This window comes from Nycticebus coucang, chromosome 20, assembly GCF_027406575.1.
Source record: "Nycticebus coucang isolate mNycCou1 chromosome 20, mNycCou1.pri, whole genome shotgun sequence".
Lineage (NCBI taxonomy): Eukaryota > Metazoa > Chordata > Mammalia > Primates > Lorisidae > Nycticebus > Nycticebus coucang.
In genome coordinates, this window is record NC_069799.1 from 57,270,448 (window position 1) to 57,291,201 (window position 20,754).

Consider the following 20,754-nt stretch of genomic DNA (forward strand, 5'->3'; position numbering starts at 1 on the left):
AAATGTTTCACAATGTAGCTTGTATGTATTTATTCTTTGATGGAAATTCAAAGAAAACTCAGGCAGTTCTAATAATGATTAACAGCCAGTGTTTGGAGTAGGCCTACTTGGGTTGCAGTTTCATATTATTTGACTAAAGGGTCATTTCCTTTCTCTGTAAAATGCAGATACAGTAATAGTGCCAACTTTAGAGGGTTGTTGTGAGGACTAAAAGCTTTTGTGAATACCCATAGGCACTTTGCGCAATATTTCCCATGTCGTAAAACTCAGTAAATGGTAGCTATTGCTAGATTAATTAGTAAGCAGTTAATTGTGGACTAAGACAAAGATCTGTGGTTATAATACAATAAATTATTTTCTTGATGGATTATCCTAAATAAAACTTTATAGCGACTTATTAGAATGCTATGCCACATTTAGTCATGCGGAAGTTCCTTAGCAAGATTAGTTCACTCAACACCATTTCAAAATACAGGATTTCTTTCTTTTGCATTTCAGAGAGTGCAGTTCCGTTGTGGATATGTAATTCTTCAAGCTCTTACATTGATCAGTATTTTAAGGCAACGAAACATGTACTTTTTCAATCTCTGAATCAGGGAAGTGCTGTTGCAGGTTTTGGTATGTTAACTGTTACCTTCTGCATTTGTTCATTCTTAGCGGCCATTGCTAAATAACACTGTAGCAGTCGTTTGGGATTGTGGGAAGAGGCACAAGACGCTGCTTTGCTGCATTAGTAATGTGACATCAATTCCGATACTGTTTCATCGTCTGCAACTGTGCTTTGAACTGAACACTGCAATCTCAGTCTGCTGGAAGCAAGATACAGGTGTAAAATGCTTAGAGAAAATATACATTTATATCTAGAGAAATATTCTATTTATGAAATTACATTGGTCAAGTTAAAATTATTTTGAAATGTTGTTAAAACAGTAAGCTGGAGGAATGGCACATAGTTGATTTGGCAATTTTAGATAATTCTTTTCCATAAATCCTTTTTCTTTAAAAAAAAAAAAAGCGTGGAATGAGTTTTTTTGTCTTTTTTATTTGATCAGCTTTTATTTTAAAAGTAATAAGTCCCATAATTGAAGGATGTGAAGTTGGCTGTTTTTTTTTTTTTAACAACTTGAAAATGTATTCTTTTTTTTTTTGTTGTTGTTGTTGCCAGTGCTGGGTTTGAACCTGCCACCTCTGCCATATGGCGCCCTGCCCCTTTGAGCCTCCGTGCTTTCTTTCTGCTGAATTGCCTAGAGTATTTTTTTAAAGTATTTTTCACTTCTGTAGCTTACTAGCACCACTTACTTTCTTCCTTCTTCATACAACTATACCAGTGTTGCAGGCCCTTCTTCAGTAGGGTGGGAAGAAAGACAATCAGCATAATGTAGTGTAAATTTAGAGCATAAATAGTTACAAGGCGAGGGAGAAGGGAGGCCTAGGCTGGGATACCCTGGGTAGCCCTCATTTTTTTTTTTTTTTAAGTTTCTGATTAATATGAGGGGACATACAATTAGGTTACAAAGTAAAGTCAGTTGTAGTTGTGCCCTTCACCCAGGAAGCGTGCCATACACCTGCACATTGTTCCCACTGGGCAGGAACCTGCTAATTACCCCTCCCCCCACTTTCCCCTGCTGATTTAATTGAGTTTTTCCGCTCATCAAGAACATCTTGTTAATCTACAAGTTTCAAATTAGCATTGAGTACACGTGATGCTTGCTTTTCCATTCTTGTGATACTAGCAGAGTGTCCTCTAAATCCATCCCTGTTGCAACAAAAAATGCAAAATCTCCGTCTTTTCTATGACTGAACAGTAATCCAGGAAATACATTTCCCACAGCTTATTAATCCACTTCTGGGTTGAAGGGCTCTTGGGTTGTTCCCACATCTTTGCAGTTGTAAATTGGGCTGCTATAAACATTCATACATATGTCCTTATAGTAAAATTACATTTTTTCTTTGGGGTAGATATTTAGTAATGGGATTGCAGGATCAATTGGGAGGTCTTTAGTTCTTTGAGGACTCCCCATACTTCTTTTCATAAAGGCTGTACTAGTTTGCATTCCACCAACAGTGCAGGTGTTTCCCTTCTCTCTCACCCATGCCAGCATCTCTTGCTTCAGGACCTGGTGATGGGGGCCTTTCTCGCTGGGGTTAGGTGGTACCACAAAGTGGTTCTGATCGGTATTTCTCCAATAATTAGAGACAATGAGCATTTTTTCATGAGTTTGTTGGCCATTTGACTGTCTTCAGGAATAAAGAGTCTGTTAATGTTTAATGAGTTTCTTGCTCTTTTTTGGTTGATTTGCTTGAGTTCTTTGGTTGATTTGATTGAGTTCTGGTTATTACCTCATTGTCACTTTCGTAACATGCAAAAACATGCAAATACTTTCTCCCATTCTGAGATTGTCTCTATGCTTTGTTGATTGTGGCCTTAGCTGTGCAGAAACTTTTTAACTTGATAAAGTCCCATTTATTTTTGTTGTTGCTGCAGTTGCCTTTGGGTCTTTCTCATAAATTCTTTCCCAAGATCGATATTTTTCCCACTTTCTTCTAGATTTTTTACTGTTTAAGTTTACTGTCTTAGGTTTACTTCTTTTGTCCATTGGTAGGCCTCATTTCAAAATAAGATTTGAGCAAACACTTGGAGTCACTTGCTAGTCATGCAGACATTTGAAGAAAGAGTGTTTCCAGGCAGAGCGAATGGCCATTATGAAAAAGCTTCATGCAGAATATGCCTGGCCTATTGTTCAAGGAACAGGAAGGTGGTTAGTGTAGCTGGAGAGGGAGCGAAAGAAGGGGAGAATAATAAAGGATCATGTAAGAGATAATGTAGCCTCATATCATAAAAGCTTTCTAGGCTGTTCTAAAAATCTTGACTCTTACTCTCAATGAAGTGGAATCACTGGAAAGTTTGGAGCAGAGGGGAGACATGATCTGACATGGTTTTAAATGATTGACCTAGTTGATATGTTTGAAGATAGACTGTAGTTGATTAAATGAGACAGCCAAGATCAGACCAGAGTCAACTGCCATAATCCCGGGGAGGAAAGGTGGCTGGTACCAGGGTATAGTACAGGAGACGGTAGGAAGAGGTCAGACTGACCACATTCCAGTGTAAGCAAAACAAGAATTGAATCGCTAGACCTATCAGAAGTAGTACTAAATGAAAACGTTTTGACTCACTGGGAATCTGTTTTCTTTTCAGTATTGATTGTCTAGCTCGGTGCTGGCAGACCTCTGTAAAGGGGCTGTGGCCTTGGTTGTCTCTGTCTCAGCACTCATCTGTGCTGTTGCAGCAAAAAGCAGCCATACCTAGTGTGGGCGTGGCTATTTCCACAGGTTCTTTATACAAGCAGATTAGGACTGTCATTTGCCAATACCTGATTTCTTTTTTTTCTTTCTCAAAGCATTAAATTATTTTATTGTTTCACCTAAAGATTGATCAGAAAGAGAGAAATTGAATTTTGCTGTTTGTAACAGTGTGCATTTTTTGTGGGGGTGGGGAGAGGTGTAGTTGATTAAAGTTAGAGTTTTGGGCTTTCAGTATACACCAGTTTTTTAACAATTTGAAAAAACATGAGATTTAACAAATAACAGAGACAGTGGATCAATTAAAATGCAGATACTGGCTGGGTGCCCATAGCCCGGTGGTTACGGCACCAGCCACATACACTGAGGTTGGCGGGTTTGAACCCGCCCAGGCCTGCTAAACAACAAGGACAATTCCAACAACAACAACAACAAAAATAGCCGGGCATTGTGGTGGGCGCCTATTGTCCCAGCTACTTGGGAAGCTGAGGCAAGAGAATAGCTTAAGCCCAAGAAGTGGAGGTTGCTGTGAACTGTGACGCCACATCACTCTACCCAGAGTGACAAAGTGAGACTCTATCTAAAAAAAAATAAAATATAATATAATACAGATACAAAATATATCATGAGTTAACATTTGGGTTAAAGTTCGAAAGTATGTTTGGATGTATAGTACAATGTGATTTAACATTTTACCAAAATAGTAAAATGATATATTAGCATTGTTAATTTTTCTTCCTAAGTGAGGCTAATGCTATGGATTACATTTCAGAGATTTTTGTTGTTAGAAGCCTTTTAGTTTATTTACGTATAGATTTTACTTTCCCCAACATACCTAAATGATAATTTGCCTAACAGTCAATTTTTTTAAATCCACAATTTGTAAGCATGGACAACTAAGTTCATTTCTTAGTCCTTTGAATACATAATGTGGTTTTTTAGTCCAAGACAGGAAAGTATCTGAATGTCTTAACATTTGTTTAATGCTTTACAGTTTTAAAAAATCTTATTTAAACCTTTTAATAACCCTGAAAGATACCAGAGGTCTAGTGCAGTTATCCTCCGTTTTTTGGTTTTTGGGGGACTAAGGTTCAGTTCAGGTATTTGACTCAACCAAGATGATCTAACTTGTAATAGTCAAATTACTGATTTGAATAATGTATCTATGTATAGTAATAAATATGAACATAAGAGACTGGAAAATTGCAAAGAGGTTCATGGCTCAGGTTTAAACTAGTTATGGTCTATAAAATGTGAAACTGGGAAAGACTTTTGTGATTTGTAATACTGTGGGATGTGATACAAAACTGCGTGTTTAAGATGAGATGCTTTAGATGGCTAATTTCAAATCCAGTCAGAAAAACAGCCGTTTTGTAGTAAGTAATTCCTTTAAAAATAGGAAATAATTTGAAGAGAGAATAGGTGGCAAGAAAAATAACTCTATGTTTTGAGAAATTTAAACTCAAGTAAGTCCTTATAAAAGAAGCAGCCTACTTAGTATAGTCCTGGTTTAGGACAGGATATTTAATTTTCATTTAGGTGAAATAGGCTAATAGCCTTTGTCCATTATTGATTACCACCCTCAGACACCCAGACTCTGGAATTTCACAGCATTTGGCAGAAAGCGCATCTTCCTAGACTTCTTTCCATGGAGATTGAATGTTCATAAAGCAGAAGCAACTCACGGGAATGCAGTTCTGAGTAGAAGACACACCCTGGACCTTGAAAATTTCATTACGTTATTAGAAAGACTCCAATGCTAATTCACATTTATTTCATACACTGAAAATTTGGCAGAGCCTTTTTCCTGTGCACTTGGGTACAACACCTGGGCCCTTCTCATTCCTGTAGGAGGAGAGCTGAGCAAGCACCGACGGCCTCTTGGCTTCGACTCCTGTCCCTGCATTGATCCTTAAAGTTACTTGTCTTAACGTGATAACCAGCACTCTCAGTTATCACTGCCCTCATTGTATTTGTTTAATTAACCTTCACCTATTTCTAGTTCTCCACTTGTACTTTCATTGATCTCCCACTGCTGTGTGTTGCTGGAGAAAACTGTGTCCAGCACCACTACAAACGTGGTAATTAAGCCTTAGACAAACCCTCAGTGCTTTTAGCTCTTTATCAGTTTTTGTTAAGTTTTTTGGAATTAGCATTTTCCTCCATTCTCTACCCTCTCATTCTTCTCACTCTCAATACGTAGCATCTTTTCACTTTCTCTTTGCCTATATTATCAGCTTACAGGCTTCCTAGGATCTACTACTTCTCCTATATCAGTGGCTCTCAGGTTTTTTTAACTCAGGAGCCTATTATGCTCTTACATATTAAGAACTTTAGTGTGAAAATAAAGAACTGGAACCTATGGTATTGATTTTTGCAAATATCTTTACTGTTTAGCTCGTAAGAAGACAGCTGTGTTCTCACGTTAGCCGTCTGTTCAGTCTTTTCCACTGTGTTGCCTTGGTTGAAGTGCACGCAGGTCCTTCTTGGATATCACACCAAAGCTTGACAAGTGGAGTGTTTGAGAGATTAGTTGCAATATGGAATCTGCAGCCACATCAGTGAACTCTTCATACTCTGTTAAGTTGAAATCATGGCATTGATCTTATCAGAACAACTGTAGACAACTCAAGTTTTCCAAATAATTATTTGAAAACTTAAAATTTTACCACTGGCAAAAATATTGTCTTTTTGTTTTAAGTGTCAATTTCATTTATTTCATTTTTGAGAAGAATGTCAGTTACCTAAGTCTGAATAATTGTAGTTTATAGATAATTCTTTGAAGCAAAATTAGCACCCCATTTTAAAAAAGCAACTAGTTCAATTTGTGATTCAGGAAACTATACATGCTTTTCTTTGAGATGACTGTCAACCATTATATTATACTTTGGTTTGTAGCAAAAATGCTTCATGGGTAGTTTACATTTTTGTCCCGCAGAATATTAAAAAGGGACATTGCATTTAAGGTCAAGATTTATTATAATAAAATTAGTTTTTACTGCCTCAGTGAGGAGGTTCTTAAATCGGGTCTGTGGGTGTATGAGGGTGGTTACTAGTGCAACTTGGCGGCACCGCCTTCACATGTGCTAAGAAACCAGCAGTTTAATCCACCATTGCTTTTGTACCGTTGCTGTTGATGTCAACTAGTGAAAAGTGCAATAATGTCTTAGTAATGTGAAAATCAGCAGCCCTGCAAGGCTTTCTAGGACCTCAGGGGTCTGGGGACTGCCTTGCAGAACTTTTCTCAGTTCTCAGCTCTCCTTCAGAACTTGGAGACCTTCTACCTTCTCTTCTGTCTATAATCACTTTTTCTTTCTTTCTTTCTTTTCTTTTCTTTTCTTTTTTTTTTTTAGTAAAACGAGAAAGATTTATTCGATCTGAAGAGAAAACAGAGCATTTTTTTCTTTCTTTCTTTTTTTTTTTAAACTCAAGCCCTTCAATCCACAAAAATAACAATTCTTTTTTTCCTTCTGCCAAACCTGTTCAGTAATACAGTTGTCTGTCTATATCACAGGGGCTTTCGTTTGAGGACTACCTGCTGTTTCCAAGCTCCTCATATACTGGGATGCTTCAATCCCTAACAAAGGGGAACAGTATTTGCAGATAATCCACACACATCCTCTGTACTGAAAGTCATCTCGATACCTAATGGTACCTAAAGTCTGCAATACCTAATGTGCTGTAACTGCTGTGTTGTTATACTGTATTGTTTACTGTGTTGTTTAGGGAATTACGACAAGGAAGAAAATCTGTACATGTTCAGTACAGACCTAACTATTTTTTTCCCTGTACATTTTCTGTCTGCAACTGGTTGAATCCACAAATGCAGAGCTCACAGATAGAAGGGGCCAACTGTAGACTGCTTTTTCTTTTTCTATCTGAATTATACTTTAACGCTTTAGAATTTGGCTATTCTCCTCAACATTCTAATTTTTTTTTTATTTTTTAGTATTGGCAATGACATACTTAATCCAATGTTTTAACTTACATCTGTACTCAGCAGCCTTTGCAGCAGTTGATTATTCTTTGGTTCTGATTTTTCCTTTCTAGGACTTCAGTGAATGTATTTCTCTCTTAACCTTTCTACTCTCTGTCAGTCTGCTTTTCTGTCTCAGCCTCTGCTCGCTTGTTAATGTTTCCAACTTCATCATTTTTGTTCTACATGCTTTAACTCACTCTAAGTGTTGGGTTTTGGATGATTCAAATTGCTGACTCTTACCCTCACTCCTGCCCTAAGCCCCAGACCAGTATCTCCCACTTCTTCTAAATGTTCCCAAATGATTATCTCACATTTTTGAAACTGACCTTGGCATTCCTAGAAACAAACACCCCCCATTATCTTCTCTGCCAAAATTTCAAGGAGCAAGCATTAATTGAGTAGCTGCTTCACATACTGTGGGAAGACAGTGGTCAGCAAAACAGGCAAGATGCCTAAGGCAAGGCAGACAGTGGACAAGAAAACCAGCAGTAATTGGATACTGAGCAGGATAAGGGCCATTTGTGCTGGGGTGATAGGAGAGGCCACTTAGTTTAGTTTGTCAGGAAGTAGCTCTCTGATGAGTTACTACCCAACCTGAGTCCTGAGGACTCCAAAGGATTTAGTATGATGAAGAGAGTGGGAGAAAGAGGGCTTGATGCTTTCAGACAGAGCAGCCGGCGTCCAGACCCCAGAGGGAGACCTAGAGTCCTTGTAGACATGACAAGAGTGAACTGAGTGTCATTTGGATTGATAGACATATATCATCTTTTAGGTCATAAAACAGAGTTTGGGTTTTATTGTAATTGCAGTGAAATGTTTTAGGCTGTGACAAAATCTGATTTCCATTTCTAAAATACTCTTCTGGCAACTCTTGAAAGAGATACAAGTTGGGAAGGAGGAAGGGAGGTCTGGTTGGAAATTCTTAATAGCGTTCCGGGTGAGACATTATGGTGGTTTGAACTATAAGGTGGACACGAGGTGAGGTAGAAATGGATGCAGAGCCTTGAACCAAGGGGACTTTGTCTTAGGGTGAAACTTTAGGTTACCCTACAGGGTAAGTCAGAGTTTTTCCCAGGAAGTGTTAGCAAGTGTCATAGGCAGAGGGAGCATGATGTGCAAAGAGTAAGAAAGCAGAGGGAAAATGGGATATCCGAGGGCCTGAAGGAAGCTCAGCGTGGCTGGAGTCTAAAGAGGAAGAGTGACAAAGGATGAAGCAGCAGATACAGGTAGAATCCAGATTATACAGGACTGTGTTACAGGATTTAGACTCTGAAGTCTGGGGCTCCACACTGGGCTGAGTTTGAGAATTACTTGGTTATAACTAGTAATGGAAAGCCTAGGTGGTAGATGAGATTACCCAGGAAGGCTATATAGAATAAAAAGAGCACAGATCCTAAAGCCAAGACCAGGACTCTCCTGTCTCCTGGATCAGGACCCTCTCAAGCACTTCGACTGGCTGTTATCAATCAGTGTTGGTTTAATAGTATCTTAATTCAGATGGAGACAATATCAGCACATTTACTATCTATGATATTTAATTTTTAGCTTATAGAATTTGACTCAGAGATTGAAATGATACTATATGGAAAGAGTCCTCAAAGTTGTTTGAATCCAGTAGACCAGAGCAAATTGAATTATTTAGCATGTTTTCACTGTACTTTATCTCCTTTGAGGGGTCCCTGGGCACAGAATTGTGTGAGAGTGTGTGTGTGTGTGCACGTGTGTGTGTACACTTCTGTGCAGGGGGAGGGGACATAGGTTCCATAGCATTTTTAAAAAGTTTCCTTGATTTCCTCAAAACGTAAGATCCATTGTACTTGATAACTTGCAGGTATTTTGCTATTGTGATAAGTGATCTTTCTCAGAGTACATGAAAAATTCTTTTAGCTACTACTTGAATTATATTTTTATCTTTACTACTTTCATTTTTAGGATTTGTGTTTAGTGAATCGGAGGGATCTGCATTAGAACAGTTTGAAGGTGGCCCCTGCGCTGTGATTGCACCTGTTCAGGTAACATGGACTCCTTTACCCACTCCTTAGAAGGAACGTGTTGAAAGGTTTCATACTTTTTTGTTTTCTAATGTCTGTACTTTATACGTCCATAATCATGAAACATGATTAGTTAACTCAAAACTTTTGCTCATGCAAATTGCTATAAATACCCAAATAAAAATGAATTTAGAACATTGAGCTGCACAACAGTAGCCTTTGGACATTCTCTATTTTGAAGGAAAAATATTAGGTGTTCCCTGAGTTCCAGAAAATTAGTGATTACTTATCTTAACATCTTCTCTCATATAAAGATCTTATTAAGTAATGACATTTTATGCTCTATGTAGGTACAGTCATAGTAATTTTGAATTGTTTCATTTGTTCTGTCTATAAAAATTATTTTCTAAAATGTTGATGAGTTAATATTTTCATGGCCTAGAACTTTAAAATTTTAAAAAATAAGGTGGCAGTATGTACTGTTTTAGGCTATAGCTTTGGCCTTTTTAGATAAAAATGGTAGCAACAGATTTCAAACATAATTTCAAAAATCAAAGATTTTCTTTTTACATAGAAGATAGGGTTTATCTGAGTGTCTTTATTGGATTTTGAATCTTTATGTGTTACATTGTTTGAATTTCAGATGCTAATTTACTGTAAACTATTACATTGTTAAAGCTAAGAATTAAATTTTCAATTTACTGTAATGCTGACAATGTCCGTGAATGGCAGTAACTATAAAACTGTTATAAAGGATTAGCTATAATTTACTTTTGTTTTAATTGTCATGTTTTGAAAATACATATTTAATGTGATATTCATTATTTATTGGGCATAAAGAATGCATTTGTGAACTGTTAGCTGCAAAGTAAATTTGTCTCTCAAGCCTTATGTCCATACATTTACATTACTAAAAATGTTTTCTCTAAAGGAATAACGCTTCCTTTCGTGGTTGATTACAAAATGTATTCTTTGTAGGTCATTATTTTATTTCTGTAAAAAGTAAAGTTGATTTTTTTTTTTTTTTTTGGCGAACTTTTTTTTTAGTGGACTTATTTTTGAAAATGAAGAAAAATTTGAATGTCTGAATCTTGCCTTGGAGTTATAGAATATAAAGACTGAAATTTAACTATAAATTAGTAAGTACTGCAATTGTACTGAGTAACAGAGGCAAATTTTGATTGCTAGTAGGAATAGTGTCTGAATTTAAAGATTCTTTGTTCTGTATATCTGTAAATTAGATTATATAAACATGCCACTCTTTTCAGTAATAGTAGGGTTTTTATAAAAGTTCTATAAATGTAGTGAATTGCAGGGTATACCACTGGAGTTTCCTGTTTTATAAAATACGGTATATTTCAAAATAATTGTTCAAAAACAGTCACTTTTTTAAGTAGGGTGCTTGCTATGTATTAATAATAAGGGATAATTGTAATGCTCAAAATCCTGAACATACCATTATGTACTTTTGAGGTAGTAATTTAGTTTGAGTCACATAAATTTTTTTAATCACAAATCAGCACACTGTACCCCATAAATGTACACAGTTATGATTTAATAAAAATTATTTTTAATAAGAGAAATTTTTATGTTAATATTTCAGTTTAAAAGTCAAAACGAAGTTATTAATAGTGATGAGAGAAATGAGTAAGTCTAGATAGTAACACTTTTTTAATCTATAAAAATTAGAACATGACACTATGCCAGAAAAATAGTCCTGATAATGGAACCAAACAGATAATATAATCACAGACCTGATAACATATAAAATAAAATAAAATAAAATGAAGTTTCATAAATGCCATCAATATGACTGGTTAACTTAGGGAGGAAATTAAGTCTTATATATCAAATATATATTATTGGAATAATATTTAATTAACCATAGGAAAATTAAATATTAATGGATTCTCAACCCTCTTAGAGAAATGATGACTTCCAAAGTCAAAAATATCTGCAGTGAATATTAGCAATAAAGAGATATTGTCCATGTTATACAAGTACTTGTGCAAATTACTTAGAAAAACACTAAGACTCCAGTGGTGAAATGGGCATAAATATACAATCAGAACAGGTGAATTATACTATACAGCACAAAAATATGAAATGCCCGATCTTACTAGGAATCCAAGCATGTAAAAATAAAGCTGTAATTGGATTCTATTTCTTTTTCTCATCTTTAAATATGAAATTATAATTGCCAGTGCATGGAAGGGTGTGAGGATGCTGGCACACTCATATACTGCTAGATTGTATAATTTGCACTTCAATTTTGGGAAGGAATTTTACATTATAATTGGAACTATAATAATGCAAATTCTTTGATGCATTAATTGTACTTCCATGAATCTTTCCTAAAGAAATAATCCTTAATACGGAAAAAGTTATATCTAAGAAGATGCTCATGTATTTAAAGTAGCAAAAAATGCAAAAGTCCAAAGTATAATAATATAATTTAAATATGAAATAATAGTTAAGTAAATGTTGGTAAATAGCTTGACAAGTAGTGATTAAGAATTATGATTATAAAAAATATAGTTATGTATTCTATTGAAAAAGGGAAAAACAGGGCGGGGTGCAGTGGCTCACTCCTGTAAACCTAGCACTTGGGAGGCTGAGGCAGGTGCATTGCCTGAGCTCACAGATTCGAGACCAGCCTGAGCAAGAGCAAGACCCAGTCTCTAAAAATAGCTGAGAATTATGGTGGGTGCCTGTAGTCCCAGCTACTTGGGAGGCTGAGGCAAGAGAATTGCTTGAGCCCAAGATTTTGAGGTTGCTGTGAGCTGTGATGCTACAGCTCTCTACTGAGTGGGACAAAAGGAGACTCCTGTCTGAAAAAAAAAAAAAAAGAGAAAAGCAGAGATCATAATCACATACCCATTATGCTTTTTACTTGTTATAAAGTTAAAAATAGATGTAGAATAAAGACCTTATGGAAGTATATCAAAATATTAAACCACGGTTGTATTAGTAGTGAAATAGTGGATGACACCACCTTACTTCCAAAATGTTGTACCTAGTTATACTGCTCCATTTTATGGTGTTTATTTTGGAGAAGAATCAGAAGCATTTGATTATGTTATCTGTAGGTTGTATTTCTATGTGAATACAATAGAATATTACTTAGCTGGTTAAAAAGTAAGGAGCTCTTCCTCGTTTAACTCAGAAAGGTTTTCAATTGATTGCTTATTAGGGCCAAGGACTGTGCTAAGCACAATCCATAGATTTTCTCATATTATCCTCTCTGTAGCTTTTTGAAGTTTGTACTGTTATTTTTAGTTAGTCATAGTGGAACTGAGATTCCAAAGTAGGCTTGTCTGAATAAAAGCAGTGTTCTTAATTTCTAATAAAGGCAGTCCTCTTAATCTGTACGCTAATGCTTTCAAACACATGGGCGTGAGAATAGCACAGTAAGCTAATTTTCTTGGCTCTGCCCTTGAGATTCAGATGAAATGGATGGAGTGCAAGGATCTAAATTTCAAACCAACAAGTCAGGTTCCTAGGATGCAAATAGTATTAAACTACAGTTTGAGAAGCAGACACTGTTCTACACTGAACTGCTTTCTGTGAAGTCACCAATGTAATATGTAGGTGACTGACTCAAGGGAAAGTTTATAAATGATTGTTTTTCTTTTGAATCCTATAGCTTTTTTGAGTTAAACTGGGAGGTTAAGAGCTCCTGATAATAAAATGATGACCCTAATGTGTTATTCTTGTGTCACAGATGAGAGCTAAGAGAACAGAACCACTTTGTATTTCTATTTCTTTTACCCCAAGGAATCTAAGAGAAAGAAGATTTGTTCCCGTTCCATAGGGTTTTCATTTTGTGAATGGAGCAGTGAGTTTCTGTGATTTCCAGTTATGTGTCTATTCGGTCAGTTCTTCTACTTGTCAGAAAATATGTATTGTGGGAGAAGAATTTTATGAATGTAGAATCAGGTTTGTTAATATAAGTAAATAACTGTACACCATTCATGTTGCATGTGAAAGGAAGCCATTTGAAGTTTTTGTAGAATTACTCAAAGGATGGGAAGGTACAAATTAGTTTTTCCCATCTTAAAATTAAAGAATAATTTATGTTTATAATGTATTTTACTAATTATTGTTTTAATTGTATAAAGGCATTTCTTTTGAAGAAGCTACTGTTTTCTTCTGAGAAGTCATCTTGGCGGGATTGTTCAGGTATGACAACTGCCTTTTAAAATTTTCACTGTAGCCTCCCTTTTAAAGAACATCTGCATAGCATTCATTGGCAGTAGTTTAATTAAAATTATCCGTCCAAGCTGAGCATAGTGACACATCTGTAGTCCCAGCTACTAGGGAGGCTGAAATGGGAGGGTCATTTGAACCCAGGTGTTTGAGACTGCAGTGAGCTATGATTGCACTAATGTACTCCAGCCTGGTTGACAGAGCCCAGGTGTTTGAGACTCCAGTGAGCTATGATTGCATTAATGTACTCCAGCCTGGTTGACAGAGCCCAGGTGTTTGAGACTGCAGTGAGCTATGATTGCATTAATGTACTCCAGCCTGGGTGACAGAGCCCAGGTGTTTGAGACTGCAGTGAGCTATGATTGCATTAATGTACTCCAGCCTGGTTGACAGAGCCCAGGTGTTTGAGACTGCAGTGAGCTATGATTGCATTAATGTACTCCAGCCTGGTTGACAGAGCCCAGGTGTTTGAGACTGCAGTGAGCTATGATTGCATTAATGTACTCCAGCCTGGTTGATAGAGCAGGACCTCACCTGTAAAAAATAAAATTAATTAAAAAATCTATTTAAAAGAATAAAGAATCAATGGTTTTTTTCCCCCAGAGGCGTCTTTTTAAAATATTTCAGAATGCTTCATCAACAGTAACTCTAAATTTTAAAATACATATTTCCAAATTTGGCTTCTTTCTAAGAGATTTAATAAGACAGGATAATATAACAAAGGGAAAATCCTTTGACCACTTGCTGAAAAGTGGTGCATTTCCCAGAACTGGTAGTTGATAGCAAACCATAAAGAATATGTGCATTTGTGCTTCCCTTTTTTAATTAGCTCTGAGCAGAACTCAGGATGATTGCAGTTGGTTTGGAATACAAGCTATTACATCCTCATTTTAAAAACTGGGCATTATAATATATCCTACCCTATTCTAGAAGTCATTGTGACGTTCACATGGAATTATCTAAGTAAAGGAAACATTTGCATTCCACTTGACAGTTTACAAAGATTTTTTTTCCTTTTCTTAGATAATTTCATGTGAACTTTACAATGACTTCTAGAATAGGGTAAAATAAAATAATTCACAGTTTTTAAAACGGGGACATAATAGTTTATATTCCAAACCATGACCATAGGCTCTACTAATGATTTTAAATATGAGAGTTAAGGTATCTAAAATATTTTTTAATTAATTGATAGCTGAAATGCAAAATAAATTTTAGTACAGAAGAAACTCTTCAAGAGATACTATTTTTAGCATGAACTTTCTATTAATAAAATTTGTAACAGTTCTTACATACAATTACATTTACTTTGCTAAAACTTGTAAGGCATTGTCATAAATGTCATAAATGCTGTGGTATAAAGCGAACGACACATTTCCTGTCCTCAAAGAACTGCTGATCCCTTAAGAGAAACAGAAACCACCTTGTATTATAAAGTTGTGTAAAGAATATGTACACATCTTACCCCTTCATTAGAAAGTCGCAGAGAGTAGCACTTCTTGACAGTAATACTGTTTGAGAAGGAGAAGGCAGCAAACGTTCAGGAAGAGATGATCTGAGCCTTCATGCCATTTGCTAAAAATTCTAATGTCCAGAGCTCTACATGGGCCATTACAAAAGTTTTGAGATACACGAAAATCAAGAAATGTAAAATCGATGCAGACAGAAACAAATGGAACCCTCTAACTTCACCGATAAGCCAAGCCAAGTTGAAATGTGTAAAAGTAAATCAGAAAGGATGCTGTCAACTGTAGTTCTTGGAAGTGAAATAATGGACCATAATACAGTCTGTCTCAAAACTTTCGTACTGACCCACGTATTATGCAGCATAAACACGATGGCCTCTGCTAGTGTAATGCATTGTATTATTATATATGCTGACATTGTGTTATTTCATTATTCTTATCCCTGTGGGATAGAGTGATCAAAGACATTAGGTTAATTTAGAAGAGGGGAAAAAATTAGAGGTCTCAGCTGGCCTTTACATTATGCTCAGTTCTGCAGTAAAGGAACCATCCATGGCCTAAATGCTGTCGTTGCAGCTTAAGAAGAGCACGATCAGTGTCAGGGTATTCCAAGTAGCATGTTTTTTCTCATAATGCTAACTACTGCATTTTTTCAGGATTTCTTTTCTAACTGATGGCTTTATTTAAAGTGCTGATATTTTAACCCACAAGCACATTTTTTCTAAAATATAATTTAAAATCTGTTTGGATTTTTTTCTCATTCTTAAAATGTTTGATTTTTATCAAATTAACACATTCTTAATATTTTTATTTATGACAGGATTTTTTTATTTTTCAGAGAAATCCATTATAACTTATACTTTGGTTATTTTTAGAGGAAGAGCAGAAGGAACTCCTTTGTCATACCTTATGTGCTATTTTAGAAAGTACTTGTTGTGACAACTCTGGATCATACTGCTTGGTTTCATGGTTAAGAGGAAAGACCACTGAGGAAGCTGCTAGTATTTCTGGGAGTCCTGCAGAGTCTAGTTGCCAAGTGGAACATTCTTGTAAGATACATTTTTATTTCCTGAAGTGTTTTCTTATAACTTTGTTTTAATCAAACTATTGAAAATTTTTAAGGAAAACTATTTTAAATTTTCATGATAAATCTTTTTTCTAGCTTAAGCTTAATTATTGAGCCTTAATTTCCTTTAATTTTTTTATTTCCCTTTTAATGATTTTAATTAGTAGGAGATTTTTTGTATAAAGAAAAAGAAATGTTATCTCTTAAGTTTTAAAAATTGTTGTAGTTCTGCTTGATAATCTCTTCTGAGCTTTAGAACTCTTATTTAGAAAGTTGAAAGGACATATTTTTATATACTTTAGTTTCAGATATATTAATATTTTCTTTGGTATAGGAAAAAGAGTTTTTTAACATTAGAAAAATTCTAAAATTTATCTTTAGTTGTTTCCTCGAGCAAAAATGGGGACATTTTCCTTCATTACCTGTTGTTTCTTTTCCTCCTAACCTTTTTCAATATTTATTTTAAGGTAGCTTTAATTATGCCTGAGGTTTTTCATACCTTGCATGAAGATTTTTGCCTTTAAAATAAGTAATAGTTCTTCTCATTATTCATAAAAGTGGTATGTTCTGTGGTCTTTAACCTTTGAAAATTCTTATGTAATACGACTAAAAACCACCAGAGTGAACTAGTGAAATGGAGACAGCTGCTGGTTTGGAAGCTGGATAACAGAGTTACCTTTCTGATTTGTTTTTCAGAAGTAATCTTGTTACTTGGTGGTTTTTTGTAATTGGTAATCCCAAATGCTTATATTGATTAAGTGACTTATTCTATCTACAACACATTCCATTAACTGTCATCTCTACAGAAATTGTTTTTGAAGAAATTACACACCTGATTTTGAGAAAGTACATTTTGATTGCCCGTGATCTGATGCATTTTGCTTTCTGTATGGAATTATCTATGTATAAGGCACTATTGCCTCCCGGGGCTGAAATGTCCCTGTGTTGTCAGTGTCTTTTTTTTTTCTCCTACCTCTTTGATTAAAATGCCTTAAGCCTGGCAATTGGAGTAGCAGTACATTTGCAAGTAATACTTTTTGAAATTTAAACTGTTGAATGATGTTTCCTTTTTAGACTTATCAAACAAAATTTAACATATTTTTAAGACTTGATAATGACATTTGAAGACAAGTAGAAAATGTTCACAAGGATGATAGCCCAAAATGTCATTAAAATTGGCTTTAAAGGGTGGCGCCTGTGGCTCAAGGAGTAGGGTGCCGGTCCCATATGCCGGAGGTGGCGGGTTCAAACCCAGCCCCGGCCAAAATCCACAAAAAGAAAAAAAAATTGGCTTTAAAATATTTTCCAGGTTTTACTGGTTTGCATGTATGCATTTTTAATAGTTTTATTTAGGATATTAACATTTTGAGAGAGGAATAGTTGAACTATTTCATAGGTGTGTTAAGGAATATATACCTAAAGCCAGTCGTCTATATTAACATGGAAGCTCTTTTTATTTTTTATGAGTATGATAATAGTATACTGTGTGTTTGCTAAAGAATATGCGGTACATTTCTGTCGTGATAGGTGACATTGCCATAGGTTTAATTGGCCTCATAACGCATTAGGTTTGATTTTGCCGTACGTAACTTAGACGAGCATATTACATGGAATTTCTCTCCAAACAATTTGTCTTAATAGTTTTCTTGTTTAGTTTGTATTTCATTTTCAAAGTTGACATGAAATAAAACCATGTCTTAGATCTTTTTAATATTGTGTACATTTGAAGACTTCTGTTAACTGAAAATTTGAGAATTTAACTTATTGACAAATAAACTTATTAAACATTTTATTCCATATAACAATGTATCTTACCTGTTCTTCCTTTATTCCCAGCTATGTTCTTTTCCTTGTGTTTTATATTTTTCCACCATCCCTGCCTGCTAAGCTTTTTATTTTGCTTCCCTCTTTTCTCTAAATTATTATCTTTATGTCCCCGTTCATAGTTTACCCAGTAAAATGACCGGATTAATCGATCTAACACTACAGAACATTTAGTACAGCTTAGAAAAGATTAGGCAGAATTTATTTTTAGCTTGAAATTTTAAATGTGAAGTGTTTTCCCCTCTTGTTAATATGACCTTCTGTACAAACATTAACTTCATTGGCTTGCGTGGTGTGTATTGTTTGGCTTGTTGGTAATGCACACTTGTTCGCAAAAGTGAATACTCGGGTTCAATTTCAGTTTGTTGCCTACATAAACCAAAAGAGATTTAAATTAATTCATTTGGATGTCTAAAGATTTTAAACCCTTGAAAATTGGTCTTTGAAAAGCTAGCATAATGTGACATTTTAAATTATAAATATTTTTAATTTTGAAATTATAATGAATCAGTTTCCTTAACTCAGTAGTGAAAATTTATATTTGAAAGTGCTAAAATTTTTTATAAAGTATATGTGAAATTGTTCACATTGTGATAAGTTAAAGTAGGCATTTTGATTCACGATTCATATGTGTTGTCTTTAAAGACTTTCTCTTCTTGGAGCCAAGACTGTCTGGCTTCAGGTTTCAACCCTGTTTATAACATGTGCTCTTGGCAGTCTTTTTTTCTCTGGGCCTCAGTTTCTTTCCATTTATGTGAAATAGAGGTAAAGGGGTGGTTTTGAACATTGGATGAAGTCAGACTTGTATAGCATTTTGTAAAGGGTTTGGCACCTAGTAAGTGTTCACTAAGTATTACCTTTGATCAAAATGCTTTCCTTGATTTCTTTCGATTTTTTAAATTCACTATATTAAATTTACTATACTAAATTGTACTAAATAAACAATCCAAGTAAATTACTGAAAATTTCTTAAGTTACACCAATAAATGAGGAAACAGACTTACAACTGTCATTGAACCTGTGTATTTTCAAAGTGTTATGCCTATTTATAAACATTTGAGAATTAAGCAATAACTCTAAGGCTTTTATGTTATAAAGATATTGATTATGATGATTTCACTTAGATCTATAAACTGAAAGCTTATTTCAAAGTGTAGGACACGTTATAATGTTGTGTGACATACTGATTATCAATAATTCTTACATTTTATAAACTATCCTAACATAACTGAATTGAAATGTTTTATAATTGAATCACCCTTCGACATTCTCAGTATTATATCCATTTTAGTTATAATATTGGTAACTAAGATGTTGAAACAAATTCGTATTGTAGTAAAGTTGAACATAAACTGAGAATTTTAAGGGAGTAAGGAAATAGAGAAAGTTTTGATTGCTTGAAAGTATTTACAGCCTGCTGTGTGTATCTTGTGTCATTTATTTGCCATGTGTAGTGCTGAAAAGTGTCTTTTATGTATAGCTGCCTTGGCTGTCGAAGAGCTTGGCTTTGAGCGATTTCATGCATTGATTCAGTAAGTAACATCGGAACATTTAAAATACTTACCTTGTGGACACATTGCCATTTTAAGTCTGTTCATACTATGGAAAGGGTGTTAAGTTTTGTATAGTACTGCGCTATTTAAACATTAATTTTGAATCCATCGCTTGAAGATTCATTTGCCTTCAAATTAAAAAAAAAGAATAATTTGTAAATGTATACTTAAATTTTTCTTATTCCTAATTAACTACTCAAATACACTTAAAAAAAAATTAAAGCTTTTTCATTATCACAGTAAGAAAAATAAATCGTTTTATTTTAATGTTTCTCTGTCCTGAATGGATATAAAAATTTGTACTGGGCTAAATGTTAGAATTTTTATTTGCTGAAAATCCTTTTGGTGATTTTTTTTTTTTTTTATTGAGGGCTTATATTTTCATTAAAGCATTGAAATTTTTCATTACAAAATAAAAGGTAAGGATGGCTATGTTGATGGAATTATAGATGGCATTTGGTTTGAAATTTAACATTAAATTTTTTAAAAGAAGCCGCAATTGTGTAACTTAGCCTTTAGCATTCAAATATTTGTGAAATAATTCCCAGGCTTTAAAAAATGAAGTTTTCTTTGTTCTTAATCTCTCTTACAAGAGGGCCACTCTATTCTTAAAATAAATTTGTATTATTGAAAAATTTATTAATGTCAGTTTGCTTAAGAGATGAAGAGGTTCCCTGCTAAGTAGGCATTCTACCTTAGTGTTATAAGTTGTATGTAGTGATAGTTAGAAATGTTTTGCTTATGATGGCTTAAATTTGTATTTGAAATTTTGAGAAGCTTACAAAGATTTCCTGTTTGTATGTTTTATAAGAAAACATAAAAATTTTCCCATTTATATGTAGTCGATCTCATCATAATACCAATGCATGATTCTTTTTTTCCCTTAGAAAAAGATCATTCAGAAATTTATCAGAATTAAAAGATGCTGTCTTGGACCAGTATTCAATGTGGGGAAACAAATTTGGAGTATTACTTTTTCTGTATTCTGTGCTGCTGACAAAGGTTTGTTTAAGATGCTGCTTCTGTCTTTTATTAGTTTAGTTTAGTACTGTTTTTCCTGCTTTGATGAGTAATTTTATGCCTAATGCTGTTTCTGAATCTCGGTATAAAAATCTTTTATGGTGATAATAAGAAATTAATTTGTTTCCTCACCACCCCTTATTAACCACTTTCAAACTTGCTTTCACCTCTGTTCTTCTGGACTATGGAGGTTGTCAGGAATGCTTTGATTATGAAATGTTGTTCTTCTGAATTTTATTTCCTTTGATCCTAGTACTTTACAGTACTTGACCCCTTTGCCCTTTCTGGAAGCACCTTCTGTGCCCCCAACCCCTTCCTTGATTTTTCTGATAGATCACTATGC

At 34.8% G+C, this 20,754-nt stretch overlaps 1 protein-coding gene across 6 annotated transcripts in view; it reads left to right on the forward strand.

The window, feature by feature from the left end:
* The window catches only part of MINDY3 (MINDY lysine 48 deubiquitinase 3), a 68,948-nt gene that overhangs the window by 1,704 nt on the left and 46,490 nt on the right, over nt 1-20,754 (forward strand). For 3 of the 6 annotated variants that reach the window (XR_008376178.1, XM_053572186.1, XM_053572188.1), the window contains exons 2-6: nt 9,215-9,294; nt 13,395-13,455; nt 15,824-15,997; nt 19,319-19,370; nt 20,279-20,393. Coding sequence is in view for 5 of the 6 variants with exons in the window: in XM_053572186.1 (XP_053428161.1) it covers nt 9,215-9,294; nt 13,395-13,455; nt 15,824-15,997; nt 19,319-19,370; nt 20,279-20,393 (482 nt within the window). In the remaining variant the exon portion in view is untranslated. Of the gene's footprint in view, nt 1-9,214; nt 9,295-10,320; nt 10,413-13,394; nt 13,456-15,823; nt 15,998-19,318; nt 19,371-20,278; nt 20,394-20,754 lie in introns of those variants that run through there. The other 3 variants (XM_053572189.1, XM_053572187.1, XM_053572190.1) reach the window with 3 other exon arrangements.